This window comes from Diabrotica virgifera, chromosome 3, assembly GCF_917563875.1.
Source record: "Diabrotica virgifera virgifera chromosome 3, PGI_DIABVI_V3a".
Classification (NCBI taxonomy): Eukaryota; Metazoa; Arthropoda; class Insecta; order Coleoptera; family Chrysomelidae; genus Diabrotica; species Diabrotica virgifera.
Window position 1 is genome coordinate 159,712,671 of NC_065445.1, and position 14,825 is coordinate 159,727,495.

A 14,825-nucleotide genomic window follows, 5' to 3' on the forward strand; every position below is an offset into this window, starting at 1 on the left:
CTTAAAGCTATCATTGTAATAATTAACGTCATACCGATGCTCCGGACGGTTACTCTCTATGTAATAACTATTTTTGCACGATTGATCATTTTTGACTGTTTACCGTGACAGATTTTACGTCAGTAGGTGACATTTACTAGCAACTCGACGGTAAGTAATCCAACTCGACGGTAAGTACTCCAACTCGACGGTAAGTAACTCACTTACCGTCGAGTTAAAAAATCTCTTAATTTTAATTTATTTTTTGAAATAATAAAGAAAACTAACGAATTATTTATTAATATTGAAACTTATGGTACAATTTGTTAAATTATTTAATGAAATCCCACTTGTTTGGGCTGTGGTTTCACTTCTAACAGAAACTCCTGCAGAATCGCATACATTAGTAGTATTACTAGTATTAGAATAATTGCGGAACACCCTTCTTCCCAAGCCCGTTCAATTTCTTCAAATTCACTTTCGCTCATATTTTAATTTATAATAATCAAAATTGTACTTAAAATTATTGACAACTAAATAAAAACTCAATTCTCCATTGTTGTTATGCACCCTAGTTACTACCTAACAACCAAAGTATCTATCTTGATAAAATGAATGAAACTAGTCAATATGACGAAAATGTTTAATTTTATAATTTATAATGGTATCAATCGTGCAAAAAACGTTATAAGCATGTCGAACGTTAAGGATAACCGATCTCAGTCGTCGCTCCGCTCCTCCTCCAAACAATTGTCTTCGATCGGTATAAAACCCTTACCGTTCTCCATACTTAATATACTATTTAAATATTTAAAAAATTTTAAATGAAGAATGACGCAACTGTAAAAAGGGTTGAAATGGGGGGATTAAATTATGATAATGAAATTCGAACAATTTGGCATAAAAATAAAAGCCATCATTGTAACAATAAACGCCATACCTATGCTCCTGGACGATTACTCCGCATTTAATTTCTATTTTAAATATTTAAAAATCGTTTTTTTGCTCTCCTGAGAAATTTGGCTTTTGTAGTTACGTCATTCCTATTCCGGACCGACGATATTGTACCTCGTATCACCTTTCATTCTATTTACTTTGTCTTCTATTTTTTGTACTAAATGAGAAAAAAAAACATTAAACACCTAATATTTCAGAAGTATAACTAAAAAGTAAGTTGATATTATTTATTAATACTATTTTTACAAAAAAAAAAAAATTTCATGCCTCTGCATACAGGGAATCTCAGCTTTTTTACATCTGCATAAGTTCTTAGAGCAATTTTTATAGTTACATGGTGGTACTAAGTCTGTTCTTGTAGGCAGTAAAACTAAAACTTTTTGGAGCTTTAGAGTCTAGTTATCTATATGATGCATAAGTTCTTAGAGCAATTTTTATAGTTACATGGTGGTACTAAGTCTGTTCTTGTAGGCAGTAAAACTAAAACTTTTTGGAGCTTTAGAGTCTAGTTATCTATATGATATCCATATAAAGTGGATCTAGTTCTTTTGCAGCATCATCAAGGCCCGTCAATTGTGTGTATGCCGCCACATCATAAATGCTCGTTTTATATGCAATGATGACGCTGCAAAAGAACTCGATCCAATTTTATATGGATATCACATATTAGCTCATTTGTATGCGTAGAAGCCGAGTTACGATCAATAAAGCGTCGAAAAATACTTACTTGACAGTGAGCCGATCTTGCGCCTCATAGCGCGCCATTAAAATATCGATATCTTGGCCAAAATAAACTTACGAACATTTTCGTAAGCTCAAATTGTTCCTTTTGAGTTGTTTTATCATTATTGTTAATTAAAGTATAAATGTTTATAGTTCAAATTTGCTTGATACCCTTATAAACAAATTATTGTACAATTTTTTTAAGAAAATTATAACTTCAAAACGGTATAACTTTAAAACAAATGAAGGTATAGTAATTTAACAAACACTGTTTGGAAGCCTATTAATTAAGCTTTAAAATAAGACCTTCTAAGACCCATTTGCATGCGCAGAAGCCGAGTTACGATCGATAAAGCTTCGAAAAATACTTATTTTGCAATTTGAAATTTGCATTGTGCACTAATTTTACAATATCTTGAGTTCTAATTGTTGGATTTAAGTTCAGTAAACGTTTTTTTCTTCGTTTTTTATTAAGGGACAAATTTTATTTGAAACATTTTTTTTATCTTTTTTAGTTTATGAGCCAGAGCCTTATAAACAATTTATAAACAATTAAATTGTTTATAACAAGTTTTTGACCACTCGGATCGAAATCCACCCTTGAAATTCGTAATCAGCAGCCAAAAATCCATCAGAAACCGTTGAGTTTGTTCATCAGAATTGAAAAGGACAAGGTGACCCCTTTGGCGCCTAGACTATAGCTCAAATTGTAGGTTTTTTAATTTGCTACAATTTTCTATTTAAAAGTTTTTCTCTAAAATGAATATCCTAAGCTGCAAAATTAAAAATCTTTAAAAATTGCAAATTTAACAAATGAAAATCGTCATAAATAAAAAACCGCACAAAATTTTTGGTTACATTTTAGTAGAAGTTATTCCTGGCATCGTTCTTTACCACACCTGATAGGTTTCAAAAATTCCTGAATTATATCACGTTTTTTCACCCACAGCCTGGAGTATAACCACAATTTTCTATATTGTGAAAAATAAAGGTATTTTTATTTACTCTTGAGTAAAATTAATATTTTTTTACATACCTCGTAAAAAATTTGATATAAGATGGTTGTATTTTAGATTTTAGACCATTCAGAACATTTTATAAAAAATAACTTTTTCCGTAAAATTAATAATAAAAAAGTAATAATATAATTGAAATACTTAACTGAAAATAATGTTGGTTATCCATAATTTAAGAAAATGTTCAAAAAAAATTTTTATTAGACGGATGTAATTGCATATTTGAATATAGTTCTAATTCCAAATAACTTTTCATAATAATAATTTTCAATATTGTGAAAAATAAAACTAGTTTACTCGTGAGCGAAATTCATATTTTTCGACATACCTCGTATATGTATAACATTTGATATTTAATGGTTGAATCTTAGGTTTAAGACCATGTAGAGCTTTTATGAAGAATAACTTTTTTTAATAAAATTAATAATAAAAAAGTTTTCCATATGGTTCCAACTTACAGGGACATACTGTATACACTTAGGACAAAAAATCGAACTGTCAAAGCTTAATCTAAAGGCTGATTTAAATTGAAGACGTTCTTTAGCATGGGCAGCATTCGGCCGATTTCAAACAGTATTTAAATCAGACCTACAAATACCAAATATAAATATAAATTTAAATACCAAATACTTTAAAGGCAAATACCTTCGACCAGTACGTGTTGCCGGTTCTGACATATGAAACTGCAACAGGGGCTTTTAACAACAGTGCAGTCCACAAATTTCCATTGACTCAGAGAGCTATGGAACGGAGAATGCTCAACATTAAGCTCAGTGATCGCAAATCCAATGAAAACATAGGAAGACGATCAAAAGTGAAGAGTACAGAGGAAAACCAAGGAATGTCACATTTTATACATATTGAGATAAACACCAATAGAGCTTTAATTCTTATGATATCTAAAAACTACTTAGGAGATTCTTAGCAGAATTCTAGCAATTATTAGTCTATAATCTTAATATAACATTAATCTATATTAACTTATTAATTTAATAATGCACCAAAATACTGCTAACATTCCTTATTTTTGTCCAGTGGCGTGCGGACAATCCTGGTCCTTCGCCTGGATACAAATTCTTAAAAAATTTATATAGACTGATCTTTCTGGTTATTGTTCTGAATCGATAGTCTAGTCGATAGTACTAAGTTTTTGCTACCACATGGCGAGAAAAGCCAAAATTCATGAAAAAGTGACATTCCTTGTTTTCCCCTGTACTCTTCAAGTAATAGATGTGATCCAAAAATTGCCATGCTAAATGGAACTGATCAGGATACATAAGAAGAATGGAAGACAACCGTTGAACGAAGCGAATTCTTTAATGGCGACCATGAGCAAGTAAGATAAGAAAAGGCAGATCTCAAGCCAAATGGACTCATGACATCAAGCGAATGGCTGGCCACGAATGGATGCAAAAAACAGCGGACAGAAATGAATGGACACACCTAAGGGAGGCTTATATCCGACGATGGATGGAATACCTGTTGATGATGATAATGATTTTATTTAGGCACTTTTACTCTGAAAAAGGTTGTTTATTATTTAATACTGAAATTACAGATTATTAAATTAATAAATCGTGGGCCTATAAACAGTTAGATCACTTCTCAGTGATTTATTTTACTCACTCAATACCAAATGAAGTTTACAAGAAAGCAGAAACTAATATTTTAAAAAATTGGAAAGAAATCCTTTGTAAAAGGTATAAATTTTTTTTATTAAAAATCCCTTAAAAGGGCTACATCACAACAAAACGTTTTCGATTTTTATAAAAAATGATCATCAGTGTTTGATAAACTGGATGCTAGCTGAGCCACAAAAGAAAAATATCTGGGTAAAAACCCTTTACATAAAATATAGATGCCTTAAAAGTGCATACTTCAATAAAAAGGCCTGTGATGGTCACATGGCAAACAGGATAATGCCCTAAGGTAAAGTATACAGGTTTCCCAACACGTGGGATCCAAATTGAGTTGATCACATTTCAATGACTTAATGGCAACTGGAGCCATAACAGTTGCCATTAAGTCATTGAAATGTGATCAACTCAATTTGGATCCCACGTGTTGGGAAACCTGTATACTTTACCTTAGGGCATTATCCTGTTTGCCATGTGACCATCACAGGCCTTTTTATTGAAGTATGCTTTAAGGCATCTATATTTTATGTAAAGGGTTTTTACCCAGATATTTTTCTTTTGTGGCTCAGCTAGCATCCAGTTTATCGAACACTGATGATGATTTTTTATAAAAATCGAAAACGTTTTGTTGTGATGTAGCCCTGTTAAGGGATTTTTAATAAAAAAATTTTATACCTTTTACAAAGGATTTCTTTCCAATTTTGTGATTGATGATATACAGCCAACTACAGGAAAACTTTTTCTTTTCCTTGTGGATTTTAATATTTTAAAATATGAAAATACAAACCTATGGAAGAGTCTGTCCGTCCAAGGCTCAACGATATTAGGAAACCTTGTTAACAAATCTGAAAGATGCACCAAAATGGTTCCTTTGATGCTAGGATATTCGGTTTTTTCGAAAATTGTAAAGATTAGTCTTATATGTTTCCTACAGAATTCACTAGATACTAACATATACCTAGAAAGACAAAATGTACATTTAGTGACTTGAAAAAGGCATACCTATATGGATATGTATGTATCAAACTTAATTCATCTTTGTACAAACCTTGATAAGGCAACGACGCCAGCGAACTGCAACTCTTCTGATCTGTATATATCCGGCCTTTCGCATACCTGCAAAATATTCAGTGCCATCTGGGATAAAAATCCAGAACCAATGACTATGTCTTTTTCGAGGATCTTTAAAATAAAGTCTGCGTCTGTATCTTCTGCTTGTGCTCCTTCCAAAACAGTCTCATCATTCTATAATTTCATTTAAATAAATCTAGATGTAGAGGATGCTAGCAAAAAGGGAGAAATGCACTTAGTTCAGTCAACGAAGGTGTTTGCTTCTAAATTTTTAGAAACACGTTTTTACTAAATGTTTTTGGTTTTAAATAATAAACTGTTTTAGTTGGGAATAAGCCACACTTTTACTTTGAAATTAAGTTTATTTGACGTTTCGGTTTCCACTTCGGAAATCGTTATCAAAATACAAAACATTAATAAATTAAACAAAATTTTGTTTTTGCTGCTTGGTAAAAAATTATTTTAATGATTTAATTTTATCCGGCTCACTCATATTGGCAATTTGGACATACATTTTACATTTTAAAGTAGATTATTTTAAAATGATATTGCCAATATTTATGAGTTGCGTTCCTGGATCGCACCGATCGACTCAAAAGTAGAATAATTTATATTTTTGATTAGTGTCTAGTCTGTTTGATGGCAAGTGTCTATCCATATACAGTGCACTGGAATAAGTGTTAACCCCCCCCCCGCAACCCTACTAACTTATTTTTATTTTTAGCACATAAACAAAACGCTCGGACAGGTTGATTTTTAAACCGCAAAAATTTCGGTCTAATGCTTTTAGCAGCTACTGCTGCTGGTACTGGATTACGGAACCGAACCCATACGTTTGAGCTCATCCCATAGGTACTCGATGGGATCAATATCAGGACTCAATGGAGAGCCAGTCCATTGTTGTATTGGTGTTATCCAAGTAATCTTTCGTAATCCACGTTGTGTGACATCAAGCGTTATCATACATTATAATGGAGCCGTTGCGTATGTAGCCGACATAAGGAATAGCATGTTCTTCGAGAATATCCGTAATGTAACAATCCACAATAGTCAACACCCCGAAGTATGAGCGGGAACACAAAGCGTACCAATACTCATACGCTTATGAAACGCACCTGGCGGATCATAAGGGCCTTCACATTTTACTCTTCTTCAACTTGTCTTGAGTGAAATGTCCTTAATCTTTTCTATCAGCCTCTCTTGGCTAACTCTTGTTTTTTTCCGACCCCGAATGGCGATTAGGTTTCCGAAGGCAGACGGGTCACTATATTTCTTTCTACTACAGATTCTTCCCATATACACCTTTTTCCCTCCCCATCTTACCCAACAAAATATGGAGAAAACCAGATGCAAAAAATCCGTAAGTTAAGGTGGAAGCTATCGTGCTAAAAACTGAATGGTCGCACGTCACGCGGCCGCTAACGATGCTCTTGGGACACCGGGCGAAATCCCATTGAAAATTAGCCTTATTCCTGTACGCGGGGCTCTACAGGAATCGACAACGATCCCCAGCTACTCGTGGGAATAAATATGAATACTCACCAACATGCAAGGCAAGCACGGTGTTTAAATGCCACAAACCCGACCAGTGTAAACCAACCCTATTCAAAGTGCGTCAAAAATATAAACCTCAACATCGCCACATATAATGCTCGGTCGCTCTCTACCGAAGAAAGGTTCGAAGAAATGGAGGAAGAACTTTCAAAAGTGAATTGGGATATTGTGGGTATCAGCGAAGTTAGAAAAAAAGGAGAGAATCTTATCTCACTCCCATCAGGCCATCTGTGGTACTACAAAGGAGAAGAGGAATCGACAGTCGGAGGAGTCGGCTTCTTTGTTCACAAAAGAATTGCGAACAGAATTGTGTCAATAAACCAAATATCAACAAGGGTGGTCTACTTAAACATCAAAATGAGCACCAGATATATCCTAAAGTTCATTCAAGTATACGCACCTACTACAGGCCATTCAGATGAAGAAGTCCAAATATTCTACGACCAAATATCCTGTGCAATCAAGGAAAATCCTGGCCACTTGTTAATAATAGGCGGTGATTTCAACGCCAAAATAGGTACCAAGGAAGACCCCTCTGAAATAATATTGGGAAATTTTGGAAGCGAAGGCAGAAATGATAGAGGCAAACAACTGTTAACTTTTCTTTTGGAAAACAATCTCTATCAAATGAACAGCTTCTTTAAAAAGAAAAAACACAGAAGATGGACCTGGGAAAGTCCAGATGGAAAAACAAGGAACGAAATCGACTATTTCTTAACAAATAAAAAAGAATTATTTAAAGACGTAAATGTGTTAAACCAGTTCAGCACAAGCAGTGATCACAGGTTAGTAAGAGCTAAAATAACGATATCGATCGAAAAGGAAAGACTCAAAATGATAAATAAGAAACACCCAAAGAAATGGGTAAAACCAACTAATATTCAGGAGTTCGAAAAATATATTAATGATACATTGAAAGATACAACAACAACAGACATTAATATACTGAACAAGCAAATAATCACCACAATACAACAGGCTCAAACTAAATACTGTCCAACAAACCAAAAAGATGAAAAACTAAGTCAACCTACTAAAACCCTTATAGAACTAAGACGACAGATGAAAGGAGATACAAGTTCCAGCAAAGAAGCGCTAAATCAAATAAATAAGACTATCACAAAGTCAATAAGAAAAGACATAAGAAACTACAATGTAGAAAAAACAAAACAAGCAATAGAGCAAAATAAGAACATGAAAGTTTTGAAGAACGTAAGCGTACAAAAAGGAAAAATAGAAATCAACAAACTAAGAAACAGAACTGGAAAAGAAACTACAAACAGAGATGAAATATTAACAATAGTCGAAGAGTTCTACACAGAGTTATACAAATCAAGAAAAAAAGATGACAATGCGCAACCTCCAATTACAGTAAAAACTGGGGTATTAAATCAAGGATCGGATTTAATGCCCGATATAACAAAATCAGAAATCAAAGAGGCTCTGAAGAAAATGAAAAATAATCGAACCCCAGGTGAAGATGGAATAGTATCAGAAGCACTAAAAATTGGAGGAAATATACTACTTGAAAAAATTAAACAACTTTTCAATATCTGCCTTCACAACGCCAATATTCCAACAGACTGGAACAACGCTACTATGATTCTATTACACAAAGCAGGAGACAAAGCCAATTTAGAGAATTACAGACCGATTAGCCTCCTCAGCCATTTATATAAGTTATTTACGCGAATAATAGTTAAGAGAATAGAAAGAAAGTTAGAGACTTATCAACCAAGAGAACAGGCAGGATTCCGAAAAAATTACGGAACAAATGACCATCTACAAAGTATAAAAACCCTGATAGAGAAAGTAGTGGAATACAATAAACCCCTAGTTCTAGTTTTTATCGATTTTCATAAAGCCTTTGACACAGTTGAACTTAGCAAAATATTACAGGCGCTTAAAGAATGCAGGCTAGATTATAGGTATACAAAATTATTACACAAAATATACTTACAGGCAACAACCACTGTCAAATTACATACTAACAGTAATCGCATAAAAATAGAACGGGGGGTTAGACAAGGAGACCCAATGTCACCTAAACTGTTTAATACGGTCTTAGAACATGCTTTCAAGAGTTTGGATTGGATGACAAAGGGAATAAAAATAGATGGAGAATACCTAAACAACTTACGTTTCGCCGATGATATAGTCATAGTAGCTGATGATCTAGGTATGGCAAGAGAGATGGTACAAGAACTCGTTGTAGCTACAGAAAATGTAGGTTTAAATATAAACATCTCAAAAACAAAAATAATGACAAATTTGGTACCCAACCAGAACATTAGTATTGGTGGGAAGGAAATAGAACTCGTAGATAGATATAAATACCTGGGACATGAAATTACGATTGGCAGGGATAACCAGACTCATGAGCTGAAGAGAAGAATCGGTCTTGGGTGGGCAGCATTTGGAAAACTGAGAGAAACTTTTAAAAGTGAGTTACCCACATGTCTAAAGAGAAAGGTATTCGATCAGTGCGTCCTCCCAGTCTTGACGTACGGATCAGAAACACTTACCTTAACTAAAGCCTCGGCTACCAAACTAAGAGTCACGCAGAGAAGAATGGAGCGGTCAATGTTAGGAATAACTCTGCGAGACAAAATCAGAAACGAAGAAATCAGGAGAAGAACAAAGGTGACTGACGTCATCGAGAGGATAGCCAGGTTGAAGTGGAGATGGGCAGGACACGTAGCCAGAATGACAGATGGGCGATGGACGAAGAGGTTATTGGAATGGAGGCCAAGAGAAGACAAGAGAAGCGTCGGTCGACCGCCTACAAGATGGACTGACGACTTAAGAAAGGTAAATAAAAACTGGATGAGGGCGGCGCAGGATAGATGGGGTTGGAAACGAGGGGAGGAGGCCTATGTTCAGCAGTGGACTTTTGAGGCTGGATGATGAACAATCCACTGTCAAACCCCATCCGCAACTACCATCGAGTACGAACACAAGCTCTGTTTCTCTTTCTAAAGATATATCATCCCAAAACATATACGAACTACCTCCATAGCTCACTGTTTTGATACTGCATCGCTGTGCAAATGGTTTTCCGGGCCTTCGATAGCCGCGTCGTCTTCTGTCATTGCTTTACAAGCACACTCGACTCTCGTCAGAGAATAAAACTCTGCTCCATTGGCCAAGGCCCCAGTTAACGCGTTCTTGGGCAAACTGAAGTCGAGCTTGTTTCTGACGTGCGTTCAATTTGGGCCCTGTGTTAGCTTGTTTGGGAATCAAAGTGACAGCCTTAAGTCTTCTCCTAACTATCCACAGAGCGACGGTGACACCTCGAACATTCCTCAATAATTATTGAAGCTCAACTCCTGTCTCATGTCGATTCCGCAAGGCACTCAAGACAATGCATCGATCATCAACGTCGCCGACCCGAACCTGGTCGTCGAATATAGCTACCGGTCTCCTGGTATCGACGGTCTCCTGTTGAGACTGCATACTGCGTCGTACTGAGGCAACGGGCGACAGTTCTCCGACTATAGTGCTTTCGTAATTATGCAATTAACTGGGCCGCCTTCACTGGTGAAGTATCCATTTATCAAATATTCACCTAATGCACTTCGAAGTGTACACACCGTCAACGTTTGAAAAGCGACTGAGACGACCATCGGCAAATTCATAGAGGTCTAAATTGCGTAGAACATGTCCGTTACAATGTTTGCTGCATTCTCTACGTCATACAGAAGATTGGAAAATTTTACAATTCATTGCCAATTTGCATAAAGCAATTATTTTTTGGAAGCTCTATAATAAACAATATTTTTTGAATCAGGTGTTTTAATTCAAGGACGACAACCTGAATTTACTAAGCATAAACTACCATTCATCGATTTTTTGCTCGCAAGTGTAGTTCATTCGATTACATGAAATCAACATTAACTTAAGAATATCCGTTGTCTTTAAAAAGACAACCACAAGCATTGAAGACAGTAAAATTCTTCTGGTAGTGATCTCATAATAAATCAATTCGAAAAAACAACATGAAATTAAAATATTGGATGAATTTTTTACCAAGCAACAAAAACAAAATTTATTTAATTTAGTGTTACGTATTTTGATAACGATTTCGCAAGTGAAAATCGAAAAGTCACATAAATTTAATTGCAAAGTAAATTTGTGGCTTACGCCCAACTAATATTCAACTAATATTTAGAACAAAATAATACACAAACAAAACAAAGATAAGTTTTTGATTACTTGTTATTAAAAGAGATATTTATTACAAGTAATCAAAAACTTATCTGACCTAAAAGATTAAAAAGTTTTTAAAGATTTTTACTCCTCATTGACTGTACTATATAGTACAAAGATCTTCTTACCATGGTATGTGATGCTTCAGCAGCAGTTGTAGCTGTCAATGACCTGTTCTTATCCTTTTTCCTTTTAGAAGTTTTTCCCGTGTTCGAGGTCTTTTTCCGCTCGTCCCGTACATTCTGTCGTCTTTTCAGTTCTTTGTACACGGTATCGTCCATGTATTCCAATTGCTTGAGAGCTATGTAACCGCACATTTGACACAACCGTATCAAAGCGTACTGGGGGACTTCGAATTCGGGATTGTCTGACAGTTTTTTGTTTAGTTTAGGAGCCACAGCGTTTAGTAGTTGTTCGGCGAAGGTTTCAGGTTTAGAACTTAGCTGAAAATTATTGCAACATTTAAAACTAAAACATTTAAAAAGTAAAATTAACCACCTATAGTTTACATGGTTGGAATTCCAACAAATGAAACAGCTATATCTTATAATGATGTAAAGGTTAGGCCACTGCACCCCTGTTTTAGTGTCACTGTCAAAGTGTCACGAGGGCAAAACAAATCAATAATTTTTAAGAGTTCGAGTGTAATTTGATAAGATTATTTCATGAATAAAACTTTTTTTAAATCATTTTAACTAATATTTTATTGATATCATCGCCTGAATATTTGCTAAACCTGTTCCTGGTGTTCTCTTTGACAAGTTATAAAACGAACTGAAAAAGTCATAACTTCAACTGATTGTTCCTAACGGTACAGATTATTAAATAAAATGGACTAATAAAAACAAAGTTGTCTAAATGTAATTCGGAGTGGTATTTGGGTTTTCTTGCTTTGGAGTTGATGGTGAGCTCGATGTGCAGCTTGTTGAATTTGACAGGTGAAGTGGTTTATAGCTTTATCTATGTCATCTTTTTCTTTTAGTATGATTCCAAGATTTAGATTTGTGTCAAGCAGGTACTTGAATTCACATCAGTTAGTATTAGGGGAAGTCAACTTGGGTATTTCAGGTCGTTTGATTATGTGGGTGCTGAGTGTTGCTATGATTGGTGTGTGGACAGACGAGAGATCGCAATTTGCTTCTATGTCTGTGTAGTTTGCTGCAATTCCTTTTAAGATGAAAAAGTCTAGTAGATCTGGGAGTCTATTTGTATCGGATGGCCAGTACGTTGGTTGTCCCCTCGATAAGTAGGTTCAGTTTGTGTTGTTGATGGCATCTAGTATGCTTCTGCCTTTTGGTGTAATGAGTCGTGAATCGTGAACCCCAATTCGTATGCTTAGCATTCCAATCACCTCCAACAATGAATTTGTTACCTAGTTTGTTGCATAGTTCTTTGTATTCTTCAGTTGTGATTCCATATCTAGGAGGGCTATATATTGCAGCCATTTCGAAGTCCCAAGGCCTGGCATCTATATTAAGTATTGTTGCTTGTATCTTATTTGTTTTATGTTCCGGCATTTGATGATATTGTATATTGTTCCTTATGATTATTGCCGATCCTCCATGGGCTGTTTTATCTCAGTGACTAGTGTGGTGTACTGAGTATTGAGGTATTTTAATTACGTTTCTTACTGTGAAATGCTTTTCGGATACAAATAGGATGTATATTTCGTTGTCCTCTAGGACCTAGGAATTGGATTACTTCTGCTTTATGGTTTGCTAAACTATTTGCGTTCCACTAGGCTATTCGAACAGATCTAACGAATTTTATTAATTAATGTTGTTAGCGTGGTAAGGATCATGCTGTTTTGATTCATTAGTTGGCTGAACAGTGCTTTAAATTCGTTTAATAATAAGTTCATTTGAGACCCTATGTCAGCTACTTGATTTCCTGCTCTTACTGCTTGAGCACAGGATTGGGTTCCATTCTGTTAACGGTACTGTTGTTGTTGGTACTGTGATTGTTGACTCTGATACTGTGAAGTTGGTGCTGGGTTAACATTTTGACTATTTTGAATCGGATTATTATGGGTTGAATAGAACGAAAACGGAATCCAGGCCGTAGAAGAATGTCATGGTTGCGGAATTTGAGAGAGTGGTTTGGCTGCACCACTAATGAACTTTTTAGGTCAGCTGTAAACAAGGTCAGCGTAGCCTTGATGATTTCCAATCTCCGATAGGAGTGGCACAAGAAGAAGAAGATTATGGGTTGACTGATTTTCGCTTTGTCGGTTATTTCTTACATTTTGCAAGTCCTTGTAAATTATGTAGCCTTTATAGTTTACAGGGCACATTTTGCTGGTGTATTTCTGAGTTTTGTACATTCTGGCGTTGGATGACTTCCTCCACATTTCACGCATGCGTAAGGCCTTATACAATACGCTTCTGTGTGTCCATAACGCTGGCATTTTGTTATATTGTTCTTTTTGTGAGGAGGATCAAAGCTGACTTTCATATTGCCGATATGATCCAGTGTATAAATGTGTTTGTTGTTTTCTTTCGGTTCTAGGTCCACATAGAACATTGACAAAGGTGCTTTCTTGACTCTGAGTAAGACGTTAATGATATTACGGACAGTATGCCCTGATTTAGCTAGTTCACTTTTTATTTCTACAACTGGCATCGAGTGGGGTCAATTCCTTATAACTACCCTACAAGCTCTATCTTGTTTTACTTACTTGGTATGTGTGGTGAACTATTTTGCTGCTATGTAAATGCTGTATAAGTTTTCTGTATGATTCAATAGTTTTGGTGTTTATTTTTATTGTATCGTTTGTGAGAGCTTTTGACTGGTAGTCTTTTCCTTTAATGACTGTTGATGGTATTCAGTCATTTTTTGATATCATTTACCCCATAAATAAATATAGGCGGAGGTTTAGGTATTTCTAGTGTGTTATTACTATCGGTTTTCTAATGGTTCAAATATGTTCTTAATACTCAAATGCGTTTTTGCTTTGTCATCTTTGGGGTTTGTTTTTTTTTTGTAATTTTTTTGACTGTTTGCCAATCGTGAACGTTTTCTATGGTTTCGTCGTCTTGGTCGCTCCAGTTTGCCATGGCAATTTCCTCTTCACTGAGGATGTATTGGAAAGCATTTGATGTATTTGGTTGATCCATTGTAGGTGCAGGGAGGTTTAGGTCATATCGATGATTATTGTTTGGGAATGGAGTAGCCGGGATATATTGGTTTGTTACCTATTGGCTGCTCGGGAACACATAATGGGGGCGATATTACTGGAGGTTCTTGAGGCTGCGTATATATTTGTAGCACATAATACGACTCCCCATTTGGCACTTGATTTTGGTGGTACATTTCCTTAATATAGTACGCCACTGAGTTAAAATTAATCACATAAATAGTTATTTAAAATTAATCACTTAAATCGTTATTTACTTTTTATTTCACTAATTATCTGCAATAAACTAGTCCCGGTCGATAGCCGAGACCGGCAGAAAAACTTGGAATTTGAATCTGGAGAGCGACATGGTACGTGTTTACTGCTCGGAATTCAAATACGAACTACACTTAAATATATATTATTTTTAAATATGTTACAGACATTTATAAAAATTAATTGTTTTAATTGAACAGTAGAAAGTTACTTATTTTAGATTCATATGTAAAAATGTGATTTGTTTCACTTTTTTTGTGGGAAGTCTTGTTCGTCTATCGGATAAAA

General features: G+C 35.2%; 1 protein-coding gene across 5 annotated transcripts in view; it reads right to left on the bottom strand.

Annotated features, from left to right (window-relative positions):
- Positions 1–14,825, bottom strand: part of LOC126882177 (condensin complex subunit 1) — an 827,360-nt gene that overhangs the window by 72,262 nt on the left and 740,273 nt on the right. For all 5 annotated transcript variants that reach the window (XM_050646993.1, XM_050646992.1, XM_050646995.1 and 2 more), the window contains exons 12-14: positions 11,275–11,589; positions 5,361–5,557; positions 5,100–5,270 (exon numbers count right to left, since the gene is read on the bottom strand). In XM_050646993.1, the coding sequence (XP_050502950.1) occupies positions 5,100–5,270; positions 5,361–5,557; positions 11,275–11,589 (683 nt within the window). The remainder of the gene's footprint in view (positions 1–5,099; positions 5,271–5,360; positions 5,558–11,274; positions 11,590–14,825) is intronic.